Here is a 19,930-nt window from a genome sequence, read left to right on the forward strand (position 1 = left end):
CTCTCTCTCAGAAACACTTCCGCTCTCCTAGCTCAGCGGTGGGGCAGCTTAAGGTTTCAAAGCTCAGTCCTGGCGAGGACGGGTGGTCTCTGCCCCACTACTGATTTCTAGCAGGGCTGTCGGTATGCAAATGGCTACCGTGCTAACCTCCTTTCGCTTTCGGTGATTTCACTCTTCCAAAAAGGAAACAGGAAACTCTTATGAAAATCAAAAGCGAGAGACCAGATTTAAGAGAGGGTTAAAGCAGTCACAATTTTTAATTTCTTTCATTGACAATTTCATTAAAATCAGGAGCCAATCTTGGTTCCTACCTGAAGGAGACCGATAACTAGGCACGCCTTTACCTATTTTGAGAACTCTGTCCGTGTCAAATCTGACGTCCACGGAAGGAAACGCAAACGGTCCGTGTTGCCGGCGAAAGGGTCGAATCGAGGTCTTGGATTTTTACCCGCCCCTCGCGCCTCGGTGCGAGGACAGTTGAACACCAAACGACAATACCGGGATTCTTCTCCAACCAGAGAGAATAAATTGGTTTTCATCAGAGACAGTAATACGGCTAAAGACGGACGCATTAAAGGTACTCGATATAAAACCCCGCCCGTGCGATCCTTTCGGTTTCATTACGGAGGACCGTGTGCAACGCAGTAATTTTTAGAGTACGGAGATCAACGGTCACCCTGACTGGCTGAAATCCTAGTATCGAGGTTTAAAACGAAGACTCCCGCTCGATGTATAAAAAAGTGGCATTTACAAATGAACTCTGAGCTCTTGAGCAATACTTTGGCTGCAGCGGAGAGGGCAGTCACCGCCAGAACCAACGCGACGACACGCCGATCTGAGGATGCGGCCCGCTCGAGCCAAGGAGGGGGCGGGTCGATCTGTGGCCCGGAACGGTCGGCGGGGATCATTCGAGACCCCGGAACGGGCTCCGCGACTCGAATGAGCTCGTAAAGCCAGCTAAAAGGCGCCGTCTCCCACTGTCCGACGGGACCCTCTCGTCGTCCTTAGAGAATTCATTTGCGACGTTCGGTGCGCCGACGGAGGCGGGAAGTGGAGACGAGACTCTGCGGCCCTCCCCGGAGCACCTGCGGACGTCCCGCACGTGGCTGCGAGGCCGACTTAACCCCGGGACAGGCCCCATCGGCAGACGCCTCTCGACGGAGCCCGCTGCAGGTGGTTATAATTACGCTCCCACGGCCAAACGGGGGAAAGTCAAGGATGTGACTGTTCTCACTGCGCTTGCTTCTTTCGCTTTCCCAACGCAGCCCACTGGCTGAACACTGACATTGTACGTTAGAGGTCTACGGGGAACTAGATTAAAAAGTTGGTTTGACAAAAGAAATATGAAAATTTTATATACAACGAAATTTTAAAAGTACAAAAATAACATCTACGCCGATTAGTTTCTCATGCTCTGAAAATCCGCACAGTGCGCGCGCACATGCAGAATGAGAGTTCAGATTTAGAAGTCTGGCCATCTGTAGCACGTAGATCGTATATTTCAAATATAATGAACACGCCGGCGTAAAGCTGGGTCGGGGAGTTTCAGAGTTGGACGTGTATTCAAAATATTCTATATACCAAATACTGCAATCGTCCAGTGATCTCTTCATGTGCACATGCTGAGAGTTAACAGCTTTTGTTCTATTTGATTATTAAAAGTTTTCATAAGCAGGCTTAAGCACACTAAAAGCTACATTGGTTCGAAGATCTATGACATCATATAAAGAAATCCAAAATGTACAAAATACACAACTATAAAAAAGCAGGGGACATCCATTGCCATGCCAAAAAAAAAAAAAAAATCCAACTAATAAAACTGCATAAAGATGCAATTTAAAAGGAGAAAACAAAAATATACAGAACACTCAGGATACAGTCAGCAGTCAGGTCTGCTTAATATTACTCCAATAAGGATTTAGAAAAGGAAATACATTCTTATTGCTGGTGTATATCAGATCTCAGCCTCCCGTGGGAACAGGCCAAATCGGCGGTCTCTAAACCTCTTCTGCCTCAGGAAATCAACTGAAACGAGAGAGGTCCATTAGTTTTCCTCGGCTGAAATTTCTGCGTTCTCAAGAGGGACGCACGCACTCGACACTTTTGTCGGTCAATGGTATTTATCGAGCGCTTATTGTGTGCACAGCACTGTACCAAGCGCTGGGGAGAGGACAAGAAAACACTACGACATTCCCCGCCCACAACGAGCTGATCTCCTGCCTACAAGGTGTGCGTTAGGGAGGAGGCAAAACCCACAGGTCCCTCAGCTCAAGCTTCAGAGTGGTTTGTTTTTGTCCAGCAAAGGACAATATTAGCGCTTACATCTAGAAGAATCATCACCCTATGAAAATCAACTTAAACCTATAGGTGCTCCCCTAAAATCATTCATTCATTCAATAGTATTTATCGAGCGCTTACTATGTGCAGAGCGCTGTACTAAGCGCTTGGAATGTACAAATGGGTAACAGATAGAGACGGTCCCTGCCCTTTGACGGGCTTACGGTCTAATCGGGGGAGAGGGAGGGACAAGAACAATAGCAATAAATCACACATCTTTCAAATTACCTCACCCAATTCAAGAGAAGCTCAAACCGGACGGAGAGTTGTCGGTTTTTGTTTTTTTTTTTAAACCCAACCACTTCCTAACCCTTTAAAGACCCGCACACCCATGCGTACCTATCAATCCACTGTATTTATTGAGCACCTGAACTAAGCCCTTGGAAGAGTACAGCGGAGGCAAAAATCCACAGTCCTTGCCCTCAAGGAGCTTTCGGTCTAATGGGGGAAAGACAGGCCTGCATGAACCACAACTGCTTGTGACAAGAGAAAGGAAAGAAGGGGAAGAGAATAAGTAGGAGCAGAAGTAGGACGGGAGTGTTTACAGGTGAGCTACGCGCGAACACATACGGACCGAGGCACACGGCTTACCTCTTTAACAGTCTTTTTGATAAAGTCCTTTCTGTCAGACAAATCGTAAGCCGGATAGTTTTCATACACCTTAGAAACAGCATATGACAAGAGTGAGCAAAGACTAAATGGTTTGATCTCTGAGAACGCACTTCATTTACAGGTAAAAGGTATTGCATTAATAAATACAAATGGGCTGGGCTATATACTACGTTTTCTGTTACCCAGTATGCAACTTTACTGATGGTCTGTGACTCCTTCAGCTAGAATGTGAATTTCAGAAGGCCGCACATGGGGAAAAAAAATCACTTGAGACAGCTTTCAGGGTGTATTCGCTAGTAACAATGGTATTTATGGGAAGCAGCATGGCTCAGTGGAAAGAGCCTGGGTTTGGGAGTCAGAGGTCATGGGTTCGAATCCCGGCTCTGCCACTTGTCAGCTGGGTGACTGTGGGCGAGTCACTTCACTTCTCTGTGCCTCAGTTCCCTCATCTGTAAAATGGGGATTAAGACTGTGACCCTCACGTGGGACGACCTGAGAGTCAGAACCTCATGGGCCAATTCAAAATAACTGGAGTCATCCCACTAAAATCTGGCCTGTCTTTAAAGGACACCCTCGAGCTGCTTAGTCAAACCACGCAATGGAGAAGCGCAGAGCAAGGACTATCCCCACTTGAAAGAGCAATCTAAGAAGCTGATTTCGGAGACAGCCGTGATTAAAATTCACCTATCAAAGGCCTCAACTTGTGCTGTTATAAACTCTAAGTTGATGAAAAATTCCAACAGCAACATAAAAACCCCAAAAGAGCTCAACTGAAGGATACGGGTGGATGAATTCATGAACCCATACGTATTTTTAAAATGTGAGCATCAGCTACTTACCTCCTTGCAAATCTGTTTCATGGTAACTTCCTCCAAATTAGCATTGGCCAATAGCTTCTTCACAGTCTCTTTCAGTTCTTCATCTGTTGGGGGTTTCTTCAATTTTTTAATTAAAGGCTCATCATCGGAACTGTCTTCAGACTCACTTTCTAAATCTAAAGGCAGAATTTGTATTCCGTTATATGGAAAGGTCTTCTCGGATAACAAAATGAGCTTCTCTTCAGTCCAGTGGCATTTCAAAAAGCATTGATTTATCTGCTTAATTGTTATTTTCCCACAGCTTTACCGTTACTTTCTTTAGTCAGACTTTAGTCTCAAACAAATCGAATTTGTTCGCAGCATGCTCACAGATCCCACCTTTGTAAATTTAATCCCCTCAAAATTTGCAAGATAGATGTTTAGTGAAAGTCTTTATGGCTCTGTAATTTCCGAAGTTTATAAAGAAAAATCTTTACCTTTTTTGGAACTGTTTTGGTTCTTTTTTGTAGTGCTGCTGTCTGCTTTCTTGACGTTAGCACTCTTTACAGCTTTTCTGCTTTTAGGAGTTTTTGGTTTTGCCTTTTCCTTTCTAGATGTCTTTTTAGGTGGCTATCGGAGAAAAAAAAAAGGCACACAAATACATCTGGGTTAAGCCCACAACTTTAGCTTCTGCTTGCCAAGGCAACTGCTCTCCTGTTCTAGTTGCAGAAAACTGACATTTCAGAAACCAATAATCACAGCGCCTAGTACGATGCCTGACACATAGTAAGCGCTTAACAAGTACCTTAAAACCTCCCCTCAAAGCAAAATACAAAACATCTTCCAATGAAACACAAAATTTTTCTGAACCTTAAGACCTTCTTAACCTTGTCTGCAAGAAACGTACAAAGTTGTTAGGTGTATGTCTGGAAAGAAATGGAATTTTAGGCCCTCGTTTATAGTTCCGTAACGCTGAAACCTTTCAGAACCGTTTCCAAACTGCATCTTAGAAGTTCCAGTTCTCAACTAAACTTGTGCACCCTCAAAAGACAGGAAAGCAAACACACACAATTCCTACCAACTTGACCCTTCCATAAAAAGCAACACTAGAACAGCTAAGAGAACTTCTGCAGATGTCTGGGGCATAATCCATAATCTTCATGGCTATTAACTTTTAGACTCATATTTTAAAAACAATATAAGCTAATTCTCAAAAGGTCGCTCTTTTCTTAAATTGTTCTGCTGGTCCAGTGGGGTACCAAGAATCGGGGAGGATTCTGTACTTTACCCTCTTTGAGGGAGCTTAGAGACTTAGAAACTGGAGCTGGAGGAATGATGCGGCCTCATGGACAGAACACGGGTCTAGGAGTCAGAAGGACCTGAGTTCTGATCCCAGTTTCATCACTTGTCTGCTCTGTGAATTTGGGCAAGTCATTTCACTTCTCTGTGCCTCAGTTACCTCAACTGTAAAATGGGGATGACGACTGTGAGCCCCATGTAGGACACACATGGACTGTGTCCAACCCAATTACCTTCTACCTACCCTAGCGCTTAGTATAAGTGCCTTCCATATAGTAAGTGCTTAACGAACACCACAATTATTATTATTACACTACAATTACACGGTGCAAACTCTGAGTCCTGGAGCGTGAAACGGCACGGCCTAGTGGGTAGAGCACGGGCCTGGGAGTTAGAAGGACCCGAGTTCTAAAGGAGTTATGGATAGGGAGGGCCCGATGACAAAGTTTAGGCTTCCCAACCAAGCCCCTGGGCCCTGGTTGCCTCAATGAGCAACACACCCCTGCACACCATCACCAAGCTGAAGTAAGAGCGATTTAATGAAATGTTAGTTTTTAATCTACGAGTTTTTATCAGGGTACTTAAGACCAGCTTTTATGATCTTTCGGGCATCCTGTACAGCACTTGAAGCCTAGGAATTTCACAAAGGAAATTTTTTACCTCCTCTTCGCTTTCTTTATCCTCCTCTTCGGAAGACTCGTCCTTTTCCTTCTTCTCATCCTCCTCACTGCTTGATTCGTCTGACAGAATCTCAGGGCACTTGGTCCGTCTGGCCTTCCTGGCTGTTCCCGAGCTGCTCCGTTCCTTTTTGCTCCCCTTGCTGGGGGTTTTTTTGGACTTGGGCAAAGGCTGTGTAAATTAAAGGCCTCAATCACACAACACGGACTTAAACATCCAAGAGTTTTAAACCTGGCTTTCGCTTGGAAAGCTCTTTTCTGTTACGGGAATTCCGTAGTTGTACAAGAGAGACTGTTTTTTCTCTCCTGTCCCCTAACAAAAATCAGGGGATAAACACTCCAATTCAATTTCCAACACTCATCTTGTTTCTCCAGCATTGATCCCCTACAGATTGGTAAATAAATTCAAGTCCACTCCAAATGCCCCAACTCTCAAATCTCCACCTGCCTACCCAGAATCTCACTCAGCTAAACTCCTGAACTCCCCCAGAAGTAGGGGAGGTAGGAAAGCAAGACTGGGGACAAGTTAGCCAGCTCCTCTCCAAACACGGCTCAGTCCACAGTATTTACTGAGTGCAAACCATGTGCAGGGCACTGTACTAAGCGCTTGGGAGAGAAAGCTCGTCCTCTAGACTCTAAGTTCGTTATGGGCAGGGAACATATCTGCTGATTCTCTTGTACTGTCTGCTCCCAAGCGCTTAGGGCAGTGCTCTGCACATAGTAAGTGTTCAATAAAAGCCATCCATCAAATGAGAGTACAATACAATGGAATTAGCAGTCACGCTCCCTGTCCGTAACAAGATTAGCGGCTCAGAGGGGGAGGGTTCATAAACCCAGGAGAGGGTCAAGGAAGTGAGCAGAAAAGGCTTTGGTCACCATTAATTCCTGCTGCTTTCAGGGTTCCAAACACCTGGAAGGGACGAAAAGAGAGTTACCGCCATTTTGATGGTGGCCTCGGTCAGATGCATCGCCCTGGTTCCTCTCCCCTCGGCCGGGAAGCAGATGTTAAGAGACGACAGAAGAAACTCTCACCTTGCCAGATGGCTTTGGGTGCATTAGGAAATTCAAGATTCGGGTCACCAGCTCGCTGTTGATGCCAGATCTCTCCAAATCAAGGACTTCACAGATGTTCTTCAACATGGCATTTCTAAACCTAAAAATGGGGAAAAGGAGAAATAGGGAAAGACCAACAGAAGGTGCGGATAGTGAGCTGAAGTTTTACTGCAGATCCTAAGTGTCAAAGACAGTAATAACATTAAGTTTACGTGATTTCACTATGTGTCATGGGGTACTGAAAGGAGTAACCCCATAATCGAGAGTAGGTTATGCTGAAGTGGAGGAAAGGTGAGCTCAGTCACATACACGTAAGGAACGGAGCTTTATTTTCCAGACCCCGAACATTTTTACTGGAATTCCTGGATAATGAAACCTAAGTTTCAAATCAGTCACAAGCCATCGTTAACATACAGTTTTTAGGAAGAATTAAGTTCTTTAATTGCTGCCTTTTCCTCCAAATACTTCCAGAAGGAGAATGCGTAGCTCTTAAATCACTTATGTAAATATCTTTATACTCTACCATTTCCCTATCTGTAATTTATTTTAATGTCTGTCTCCCCCGTAGATTGTAAGCTCCTTGTAAGCGGAGATCATCTACTGAATCTGATGTAGTATATCTTCCCATGCTCTTCAGTACAGTGCTCTGCTCACAGTAAGTTCTCAAGAAATGCCACTGACTGAACTAGAAAACCTTTTGCTCTGGTCTTATAATCAATAAATCAATGGTATTTATTAAGTACTTACTACGTGCAGAGCTTTCAGAGGCTGCAAATTCGGTATGGGCAGGGTACGTGTCTAATTCTGTTGGGTTGTACTCTCCCAAGGGCTTAATACAGGGCTCTGCACACCGTAAGCACTCAATAAATACCAACGATTGACTTAATACCTCTACCCCTAAAGAAGATCCCCGCTTACTGGGAAGATGTGTATTCAGCTTGACTTTATGTTTCTGTCAAGTCCAGTGTCTTTAAACTGCTTTAAAGCAAGCGGTTAACTTTTACTCAGCAATGATTCCGACTGAATTGTTTAAAATGCCCTTAATGCCTAGTTGACATTAAAGATTTCTCAGTGACAATTTCCATTTGTGAAAAGTCGAACTCTGGTATTTAAGTCCCGTTAATTTCCGGCATACAGAAACCTTTTAAACTCGAATACAAGTCTAGGAAGCACAAACAATATGGCATATTTAGAATTACCACTTACTTTTTCAACATTTCTTCTTTCTTTTTATATTGATCACTTCCTTTTTCAAAGGGAAAGCCACTAAACTGTCCCACGTTCTTCTTCAGCGAGGCTACCTAGAAATAGTGTCAATTACTGTTCTTTTCTTAGGTAAAAGATATATGCACATTAAATACATTCCATAGATTATTTTTTGACAGACCTCAGCACATGACGGAAACAAATCTACAGCCAACGTTCACCATCTCATATACTTTCAGAATTAGAATACTTCAATGATCGCCTGCTCATCTGTTCACTCTTGTTTTTAGAACTTAGTGAAATTCTTTCCATTAACTTCTCTGCTGTGTTATCCTCTTAGACTTCAAACTTTTTTCAGAGTAACTAGCATTTTGTTAAAAAATCGATCCACACTTTAGGTGGCATATGAAAAACACAAAATGTTGCTGAAATTTTTTAGGCCCACATACTCTCCACCACCCAAGTTTTTTTTGAGCTGAAATTAATACCACTTCACTTAAACAAGGCAGGGTTTTCACTAAATTCCTTTAATTTTTCATATACATTTTCAGTGCATTCAGCTGATTTAGTTGCTGACCTGAATTAGGGCAACTGCTTATAACAGGGAATTTTGAAAACCTGCTTAAACGTGTATCAGATTCTTCCATTTGGGGTGGTAGGGAAAGAAAAACTCTTTCCATTTTCCCAGTTGGCCTAAGGAACCCATGACTGATCATGGTAAATAATGATAATCCAAAAATAATCACGACTTTTCAGATGCTAATGTAAAAGCTGGATCAATAACACTGTACTTTCGACCAAAGGAAAATTTTAACAATTTGATTCATTCAATCGCATTTACTAAGCGCTTACTCTGCACAAAGCACTGTACTAAGCGCCTGAATTTATTTTGGATTGTATGCTGTATAGGAGCTAAGGGGTAAGTCATAAACACCAGTTCAACAACAACAAATAGCTGCACACAGGGGAGGACACTAAAATTTCAGATTTGAACTACAGCAGAATCTTGATTATTTGACCTAATTGGAGACGGGGGTCCTTCACATAATTGCCTGCTTCCTTCCAACCTACGATCTGAAGCCCCCCAGTAGGAGGTAATTAGGCCTGCAAACTGATGTCCCCGGCAAAATCACGTCACAAGGTTGGGATGTGAGGTCAGGTTGAGGGTCAGTGAGGGAAAAGGACAGAACCATATCAATGAAACCAGTTCCCCTTTCTCTTGAGTTAGTCATCGTGGGGATGGAGTCGGGGGAGGAAGACAGCAGGCTGTGAGGAGCAGTAGGTAGGGGGAAGGGAGAGAAACGGCGGAAACGACAGAAGGTACCTGTGCAACAGAGCAGTTATTCTACTGTTAGTTCAGTTTACTCGTCAGGCTATCAAATAGATGCCCAAACTCAAAAATGCCGATGTGTGAAGAGATAAAGGGAGCTTAAAGAATTCTTACTGTGCCTGGTCGGTTGTAGAGAAGTTTGTGTAGATTTCTAAGTTCATCCGTTTTCTTCTTACTCAAAAAGAAGTGTATTCTTTCAATTTCACAGAGTTTCTGTCCCTTGCCTAAGAAGGAACAACACTGATTTAAAGTGGATGGTTGCAACTTACAGGTCCATTACTTGGCTACAAATTAATACGAAGGGAAACAAAATGGAAAACTTACAATATCCCCCACAAAAATTCAATGGACACGTTCAGGGAAAAAGACCACATCTTGGATTACTAGGCAGACACATACTAGACACCCCTAAATATTTGGAGACACCCGAGAGCATGTACATTAGAAGTTTTACTCCTTCAAGGGAAGTGAGAACTTAAGAGGTAAAAGCTGCTCTTCAGAAGAGCAGGCTCACCTGCACCAACAGAAACAGTGACTCCACGCCAGGCACGTTAAACTCCTTTCTGCGGTTGAGCCGCAAATGTGGTTACTGATTCCTATGCGGGCCACACTTTTAGAAGCGCTACGAGTTATTAAGTCTTTGTAAAGTCACTAAGGGATTGAGCACGGTATTAAATAACATGAAAAGAAAAGAAACTGGGAGATTTACAGCTACTTCCAATCTTCCCGATAGAGTTGGTGGATGGGGACAGTAGTTCCTGAGTTGAGGAGGGCAGGAAAGGGAGAGACGGGTAGGACAGAGACAAGGCGACCAAATGCCAGACGAGAGGCCAGGGAACTGACGCTGATGAAAGAGATGCTCCCGGCTTCTATCACCGGACCCGCCCCCCCGAAAGCAGCTACACGAGAAGCCATGAAGGGGGTGACTGGGCCGAGGCTGTTGTGTCGGCTCTTGAAGCCCTTCGGGGCATGGAGATAGCAAGAACCGAGGCTCCCAGATCCCTGAAAACTTTGGAGCGCAGTGACAGCGGCCACATCTTCCCCCTCAGCACAAAGGCAAGGGAATGGGTGCCCAAAATGTCTCGTCCAGGTGTGGTCAGCCGTCCTGCACCCGGGAGCCAGGCATCTGACAGACTTGATCTGCAACTGAGTTGCAGGGTCGAGAGAATGGAGCCAGATAAGCAGGACCAACTTGCCTTGCGCAATTGTAAATGGTTCCCTCTGCAAAGAAGACACTTGCATCGTCAGCCTCTCCACTTTTTTCTTTTCCCTCTTGCCTTCCACGATGAGACTCTTTTCTAGAAAATAAAAAGATTCCATTTTGTTAAAAGGTAAAGGAATTTTTTGGTGGAGCCAAGAGTTCCGTAGTGAGTGGGCCCAAACCCATTTTGGCCAGGTTCATATTCCCTCCCCATGCCCCCCTATTCTGGGTAGGGGGAGAGGGGCGGCCACGGAGCAACCTAGATTCGGAAACCGCCATTCAGAACACGGCTCTCAGACCTGGCAAGGGAATGACCAAAATTGGGCAGGCCAAATTTCTAGCCCACCATGCAAGACTCTTTAATAAAGGAAAAAAATAATCCAAATTTTTTTGAAGACTCCAATCTAATTCTGAATGTATTCAATTAGCCTACTAAGTTTTAAAATTCATTAGGCCTGGAAAAATAAAACATTTAGGCATTAGCTCTGGCCACATTTAGCTATCCTTATCCTACCTGTCAACTGTGCCTCTTCCTCCTATCGCTCTGTTACTGCTCCTCAAATTACCTGCAGCAAAGAGATCCCCAAGAAAACCAAACAAAAGGGAAGAGAAAGGAGAGGCAGAGCATATTTTTCAGGTTCTGGGACAAATTTACTTCAGGCCACGGGCACTTAGAAATTTGCTTATTTTCAAGGTTTTATTAAGTGTCTTCTTTTTCCAAGAGGTAACCTGATCCCAAATATATTACCATCTCTTTTTAAAAAAACAAACAAGATTAGGTTCTGGGGATTTAACGTTACAGTAAAGCCCGCCAGAATACTGTCTTACTCTATCACTGTCTGCCTGCTCCAAACTTCCACCTCAAGCTGGAACACTACAGGTTTCCACTGGAAAATATTCTATTAGCCTCAGTTCCTCCCAGTTAATTTCTTGCTAACTATATTCCAGGCACTGTACAAGCTGATTTCAGCCTGCATGAGCTACCAGTGAGACACCCATGAACTATATACACACACGCACATCTACATATGGAAGTGTCCCAAGGCACCTAGAGGGGAATCCTCAGAGGAGATGATTGTTTTCCAAATATATTAATTAGGGACAGAGTCTATTAGTGATATTGGAATCTACTGAGGAATAATACACTGCATAAAACCTGGGGAGAATACAAGGTCATAATTTCTATGCCCAGAAAAATTTCAATTTCTCAGTAATGTGGGGGCAAAATAAAACCTCACACGTCTGAAAACCTGGAAAGTGTCACTTTGTCGCTGATCTTAAAACCCACCCGGACTCGGGTGGTCTTGAATTTCAGGCTCTTGGCTGCTCCGAGGCTCCAAATGGGGCAAAAGGCAAAGTTCCACCAATCATTCAATGCATGGCATTTACTGAGTTTTAACTGTGTGTAGAGCGCTCTATTAAGTGCTTGGGAGAGTACAACAGAGTTGGTAAACACCATCCCCGCTTCGATGGCTTTGACAGTTCCCTTTTCTTTACTTAAACACTAGTCTTTGCGTCGATTAACTTGGACGGGCTACCTCACTGCCGAGAGGGATGACTAACAGTCAAATCCAGGAGGCCAAGAGGGAGAAGTGGCGAGGTTAAGATTTAATGCCCATTGGGACCTTTCAAGTCTCGGTCCTACAACTTCCTCCCTTGTGCAACACGCTTCTACAGCCCGTGGACAATCTCGCAATGGCGCATCTGGACACTTACCCCAGATACGTCCTGTGTCACGCTTAGAAAGCCCACAGATCCCCCTTTGGGGAGGCATCCTGAGGGCTGAAGAGTTTCCAAGCACCAGACAAGCCCCTAGACATTCAATCCCAGTCCCTCCTTCCAGCCTCCGCCCGGTTTAAATGGGCCTGAGCTTCCTTCTAAGGGCTCTTCCCATCGTCATCAGAATTACGGCTCGCCTTTTGGCTTCTCTTTTCAGACTAGCCAATCCCCCATCTGGGTGTCAAAAGACCTTTTGGGTGTTAACAGATGTTGAGCTCAGCAGCAAAAAGCTGCCTTTGGGGTCTCTGTAGGAACCAGGATGAAAAAACTTGGCTGGCTAGTCCTCCACTGACTCAGAAGGCAAAGGATAGTTTTACACCCACGCCCACACCCACACCCACTCCCCCCCCCCCCCCCGTTCATTTTTAAAGGTGATGCATCTGACTATGAGGTCCTATCCATTTATGCAAGTGAGGCTGGAAAGGCAGATATGGAGTCAAACCTCCCCTTTCACATACAGATGACTTCCCTACCTTCAAAGCCCTACTAAAATCACACATCTTCTCCATGAAGCCTTCTCTGCCTAATCCCTTAACTCTAGTTCCACCCTATTTCCACCCCTGTTGACACCTTTGCCCTTGAGTCCTAGCTTCTCAGCAAATAGGTACTCACTCTCCCTATAGTACAGAGAATATTTAGTCTCTGTAACTTCTCCTTACCTGTAATTTTTTTTTGTCTCCAACCCCTGAGAGATTGTAGACTCCTTGAAGGCAGGGGCTGTGCCTACTGACTCTACTGTCCTCTCCCCAGCATTGAGTACAGAGCTCTGCTCACAGTAAGGCCTCAATAAATACTGATTGATTGATTCCTCCAGCAATTTTTACAATTAAAGACGGATCCTTGCTGCGCTAATGGGTCTGTTCCACAATCGGCCTATATCTGGTTTCCGATTTACCTCTTGGCAAAACAGATCTTCGCGAAGTTGATCAGAGAGGGCAATGCCTCCCAAGATTTCTGCTCCCCAGGTGGGTCCGGCTCCTGCGGTCTCCCAGAAGGACACGGCTCTGTCACATTTAGAAGGCTGCTTCGCCACATCTTTAAATTCTAAAGAGTCACGGCCGCTTCAGTCTGCCTGTTAGCCCCCACACTGCCGGAATGGCCGGTGGTGTCCTCTCCGATTTCTCTTTTCTCATTCCACTCCACCCCACCTCTTCCACTCACTTGTCTTACTGTGACAGCCTAACTCTAACCCGCTTCTTTAGGGGTCTGGGCCTCTGGACTTTAACAGCCCTCCTATAAACAAGGCCCTGTCAACTGGCGGTGGTGTTTGGTTCCAAGATCACAAACCTACAAGATGCAAGTTTGCCAACACTACATGGAGCGAAATACTCTAGGAGGAAAATCATGGTTTTAGATCTCCTCAAGAGAGCTGGTCTTAATTATTTTTTGGAAAGCGCAGAAGTTAAACAGACACCTTGATGTTTCCCTCCAACCCTAGAGAGGAGCTGCGATCTGGGCATCTGCTCTTACTACATCCCAACTGTTTTCACAGCAGAGAGTTCTCTAGTGTGACCCCCAAACTGGAACTCGGAACACCGGATGTTTAGTAATAAATTCCGCACCAGCCAGGCACCTGATCTTCCAAAACAATCACTAAAAAGGCCAGCAGATTTCAGCTTTCTCATTCGAAAACCCTTGTCCGATGAACTATTCAAAACCAGCCGAAACTATTCAAAACCAGATGAACTATTCAAAACCAGATGAACTATTCAAAACCAGATGAACTATTCAAAACCAAACGCTTACTGATGGCCTCCCTTAATACAAGGGGCCCTCCAAGGCAAGGGAGACCACTTTTCTCCTCATCCCCTTCAATTCATCCCTTTCCCTTCTGGCCCTAAAGACCCACATAACTCTCCAAAAGAGAAACCAGCCATAAGACAGCACAGGAGGACTGGCTGAGTCACAAACCGCACAATCAGTCCCTCCTTAGACAACTTATCTCCCGAAAACACAGCTACGATGCTGGGTTCCCGCCAAACATAAAAAATAGGCCAACTTCCGCGTTTCATTCAGGCTTTTACGGTCCTCTCTGCCCTCGATTCCTCTCGATCCGGGACCGTGAAAGGGTGTGGGCTTTCTGGGGAGCTTGATTTGGGGATCACACATCTCTGGACTGTGAGCTCGTTGTGCGCGAGGAATGTCACTGTTTACTGTTGTGCTTTCCCAAGCGCCACAGTAAGCGCCCAATAAATACAATTGAACGAACAGGCCCTCCCGGCACAGTGCTCTGCACATAGTAAGCGCTTAATAGAACAGGGTTAGCGCTCAGAACAATGCTTGGCACATAGCAAGTGCTTAACAGAACAGTGCCAGGGCTTAGAACAGCGCTTGGCACATAATAAGAGCTTAACAGAACAACGCCAGGCACATAGTAAGTGCTTAACAGAAGCGTCAGTGCTTAGAACAGCGCTTAGCACACAGTAAGTGCGTAACAGAACAGTGCCAGTGCTTGGCACATAATAAGAGTTTAACAAAACAGTGGCAGGCCCCTAGTAAGTGCTTGACAGAAGTGTCAGGGCTTAGAACAGCGCTCAGCACAGAGTAAGCCCTTAAATACCATCACTGTTATTATTAACAAACAGGACTGAATGAATAGGCCTGCTTAGGACAGCGTCTGGTACAGAGTAAGCGCTGAACAAATGCCCCGATCATTAGATCGTTCACTCATTCATTCGTATTTATCGAGCGCTCACTGTGTGCGGAGCACTGTACTAAGCGCTTGGAATGTACCCATTCCGACTGATTAGGGTTACTGACACAGGCCCGGGTTTCATCTAGGTCACCCCACCTTTTTCTTCCTCCTCCTCCTCCTCTTCATCGTCGTCCTCTTCCTCCTCTTCGCTTTCTTCCTTCTTGCTGGGCGGCTGGGGGTCGGCCTGGGGAGTTTTCTGGACGGGCCGGTCCTCCTCCTCCTCCTCTGGCGCGGGAACCACAGTGGACATGCTGGCGGCCTGCGGGGAGACCATCACCATCGTCATCATCCCCGTCTTCATTCATTCAGTCGTATTTATCGAGTGCTTACCGGGTGCGGGGCACAGTCCTAAGCCCTTGGAAAGTACCATTTGGCCACAAATAATACTAGTGACGGTATTTGTTGAGCACTCACGATGTGCAAAGCACTGGTCTACGCGCTGGGGGGATACAGGGTGATCAGGTTGTCCCACGTGGGGCTCACCGTCTTCATCCCCACTGTACATATGAGGGAGCTGAGGCACGGAGAAGTGACTTGCCCCAAGTCAGGCAGCCGACTTTGTAATAATTCAAATTATTGATTGAATAATTCAATTCAATCGTATTTATGGAGCGCTTACTACGTGCAAAGCACCGGACTAAGCGCATTCCTTCAATCCAATCGTACTGATGGAGCGCTTCCCATGTGCAGAGCGCTGGACTAAGCGCTTGAAACGGACAACAGGGCAACAGAGGGGGACCATCCCTGCCCCATGACGGTCTCACCGTCTAGAAGGGGGGAAAGAGATGACAAATCAAGCAGATGGGCAGCGATAGCATCAAGAAAGAGAAATACAACTACAGCTATCTCACACACAACACACAACATACATCATCTAACATACAACACACAATATGCACATCATTTAACATACACCACATAACCTAATCCACATCCTATAACAGATCATTCAAATTATACAACATTCATTATATGACATATAAGATACAACATGACACATAACACACATCACATGACACAACATGCACCCTATGACCTATGAATTCTATGGTATATGATGCATGCATTCAATGGCATACAACATGCATTGTACGACATATAACATGCATTCTGTGATATATGCATAGGACATATAGCATGCATGGGGCATAGAGCATACATTTTACATGACACATAGCATGCATTATGTGACATAGTGCATAACCACATGACAAATAGCACATGACATATAACATGCATACGGCACACAGCATGTATCACATGACACATAGCATATATCACATGACTCACAGCATATATTATATGACACATGGCACACATCATGACACATAGCACACACGACACAGCATATGTCATGGCACACAGCATATATCACATGACATACAGCATATAACATGACATGATTTTGTGACATGTAGCCCACAGGACATGCAGCATATATTATATGCCATATAACATGCATTAGAGCACACAGTATGTATTATATGCCATATAACATGCATTAGAGCACGCATCATGCATTATATGCCATATAACGTGCATCATGGCAGACCACATATATTATATGCCATATAACATGCACTGTGGCATGCAGCATATACTATATGCCATATAACATACATCATAGCATGCAGCATATACTACAGGCCATGTAATATGCATAACACGCACCATAGCATGTAGCATACATTATATGCCATATAACACACACCATAGCACGTAGCAGACATTATATGCCATATAGCACACATCATAGCACGTAGCAGACATCATATGCCATAAACATGCATTATATCATGCACTATATGCCATATAACACGCATTTCAGCTTGCAGCATATATTCTATGCCGTATAACCGGCATTACAGCATGCCCTGTATGCCATACGTGCACCGTAGCACGTAGCAGACATTATATGCCATATAACCGGCCTCACAGCACGCACTATATGCCATATAACACACATTACAGCCTGCAGCGTGTATTATATGCCATATAACCGGCATCACAGCATGCACTATATGCATATAACACACATTACTGCCTGCAGCATATATTATATGCCATATAACCGGCATCACAGCACGCACTGTATGCCATACACCGCATCGTAGCACGTAGCAGACGTTATATGCCATATAATCGGCATTACAGCATGCACCGTATGCCATATACCATGCATCATAGCACGTAGCATGCATTATATGCCACATAACCGGCACTACAGCATGCACTATATGCATATAACACACATCACAGCCTGCAGCACCTATTACATGCCATATAACCGGTCTCACAGCATGCACTATATGCACAGAACACGTATCGCAGCCTGCAGCACCTATTACATGCCACATAACCGGCCTCACAGCACGCACTATATGCATATAACCGGCATCACAGCCTGCAGCATATATTATATGCCACATAACCGGCCTCACAGCACGCACTATATGCATAGAACACGTATTACAGCCGGCAGCACCTATTATATGTCACATAACCGGCCTCACAGCCTGCACTATATGCATATAACCGGCATCACAGCCTGCAGCATATATTATATGCCACATAACCGGCCTCACAGCCTGCACTATATGCATATAACCGGCATCACAGCCTGCAGCATATATTATATGCCACATAACCGGCCTCACAGCCTGCACTATATGCATATAACCGGCATCACAGCCTGCAGCATATATTATATGCCACATAACCGGCCTCACAGCCTGCACTATATGCATATAACCGGCATCACAGCCTGCAGCATATATTATATGCCATATAACCGGCCTCACAGCATACACTATATGCATATAACCGGCATCACAGCCTGCAGCACCTATTATATGCCACATAACCGGCCTCACAGCCTGCACTATATGCATATAACCGGCATCACAGCCTGCAGCATATATTATATGCTATATAACCGGCCTCACAGCATGCACTATATGCATATAACCGGCATCACAGCCTGCAGCACCTATTATATGCCACATAACCGGCCTCACAGCCTGCACTATATGCATATAACCGGCATCACAGCCTGCAGCATATATTATATGCCACATAACCGGCCTCACAGCATGCACTATATGCATATAACCGGCATCACAGCCTGCAGCATATATTATATGCCACATAACCGGCCTCACAGCATGCACTATATGCATATAACCGGCATCACAGCCTGCAGCATATATTATATGCCACATAACCGGCCTCACAGCACGCACTATATGCACAGAACACGTATTACAGCCGGCAGCACCTATTATATGTCACATAACCGGCCTCACAGCCTGCACTATATGCATATAACCGGCATCACAGCCTGCAGCATATATTATATGCCACATAACCGGCCTCACAGCATGCACTATATGCATATAACCGGCATCACAGCCTGCAGCATATATTATATGCCACATAACCGGCCTCACAGCCTGCACTATATGCATATAACCGGCATCACAGCCTGCAGCATATATTATATGCCACATAACCGGCCTCACAGCACGCACTATATGCATAGAACACGTATTACAGCCGGCAGCACCTATTATATGTCACATAACCGGCCTCACAGCATGCACTATATGCATATAACCGGCATCACAGCCGGCAGCACCTATTATATGCCATATAACCGGCCTCACAGCATGCACTATATGCATATAATCGGCCTCACAGCCTGCAGCACCTATTATATGCCACATAACCGGCCTCACAGCCTGCACTATATGCATATAACCGGCATCACAGCCTGCAGCATATATTATATGCCACATAACCGGCCTCACAGCATGCACTATATGCATATAACCGGCATCACGGCCTGCAGCACCTATTATATGCCACATAACCGGCCTCACAGCCTGCACTATATGCATATAACGGGCATCACAGCCTGCAGCATATATTATATGCCACATAACCGGCCTCACAGCATGCACTATATGCATATAACCGGCATCACAGCCTGCAGCATATATTATATGCCACATAACCGGCCTCACAGCACGCACTATATGCACAGAACACGTATTACAGCCGGCAGCACCTATTATATGCCACATAACCGGCCTCACGGCATGCACTATAGGCACAGCCCACGCATCCCGGCCCCGCGGCGTCTATTAAACGCCACACACCATCCATCCCGGCACGCGGATGTCCTAGATGCCACTAGGCCACGCGTCGCGGCCCCTTCCAGGCCGCCAAACCGTCCCGCCAGCTCGCCCTGCGTTCCGGGCGGTCTGCCCCGCGGAAGCGCTCCATCGATACCTAGTGGAGGAGCGAAGCTAGCGGGGGCGGCCGGGCGGTCCGGAGTCCCGAACCTCCCCCTTCCCCCCCCCCAAAAGGCCTCGCCCGTCGGACGGCGGCCATGACGAGGCGGGGCCCGAGCGTCGGGCGCAGGGTGGGAGCCTCCGGCCCGGCGCGGGAAACCGGATCGAAGCGGCTGAGTCCGGCGGGGACCGGAAGTGGCTGCGCGCGCGCCGTCCCCCCCCCCCCCAACGGCGCCTCCCCCCCTCACCTGGCGAGAGAACGACGACGATGGCGGCGACGACGACGACTCCGGATCCTCGGGGCGCCCGGCCTCCCGCGACCTCTTTCCTTCCCCGCCCCCCCCACCCCGTCGTCCGCCTCCTTCGGGTTTTCAAAATGGCGGCGGGGGCGGGCGGCGGGAAGGCGCCAGCCAATGGGAGGGCGCGGCCGGAAGGCGCCCGGGACGACGCGCGCATGCGCCCGAGGGACTCCTCTTTCTCTCTCTCCTCCCCCCCCCCCCGGGGGCGCCGCGCCGATGGGCCCCGAGGCCCCGGCTGCCGGCAGGGGGCGCCGGAGGGCGGAGCCGCTGCGAAGGTCACAGAGGGACCGGGGGGCGGGGCTCTGGCCTGGGTGTTCATTCATTCATTCATTCATTCATTCATTCATTCA

General features: G+C 46.2%; 1 protein-coding gene across 2 annotated transcripts; it reads right to left on the reverse strand.

The window, feature by feature from the left end:
• Window positions 1–226: 226 nt before the first annotated feature.
• DEK (DEK proto-oncogene) lies at window positions 227–19,635 on the reverse strand. 2 transcript variants are annotated; one of them, XM_029052961.1, is made up of 11 exons: window positions 19,530–19,635; window positions 15,083–15,245; window positions 10,508–10,609; window positions 9,426–9,535; window positions 7,982–8,076; window positions 6,755–6,875; window positions 5,706–5,894; window positions 4,244–4,376; window positions 3,789–3,943; window positions 2,929–2,997; window positions 227–2,025 (listed from the first exon to the last, which is right to left on the reverse strand). In XM_029052961.1, exons 2-11 carry the CDS (start codon window positions 15,234–15,236, stop codon window positions 2,014–2,016), a joined length of 1,140 nt encoding a protein of 379 aa, XP_028908794.1. In that variant the 5' UTR covers window positions 15,237–15,245; window positions 19,530–19,635; the 3' UTR covers window positions 227–2,013. The 2 variants fall into 2 exon arrangements, with proteins under 2 accessions (XP_028908794.1, XP_028908795.1); XM_029052962.2 differs by lacking the exon at window positions 19,530–19,635 and adding an exon at window positions 19,280–19,301.
• Window positions 19,636–19,930: the final 295 nt, after the last annotated feature.

The sequence above is a fragment of the Ornithorhynchus anatinus genome, chromosome X2, assembly GCF_004115215.2.
Source record: "Ornithorhynchus anatinus isolate Pmale09 chromosome X2, mOrnAna1.pri.v4, whole genome shotgun sequence".
Classification (NCBI taxonomy): Eukaryota; Metazoa; Chordata; class Mammalia; order Monotremata; family Ornithorhynchidae; genus Ornithorhynchus; species Ornithorhynchus anatinus.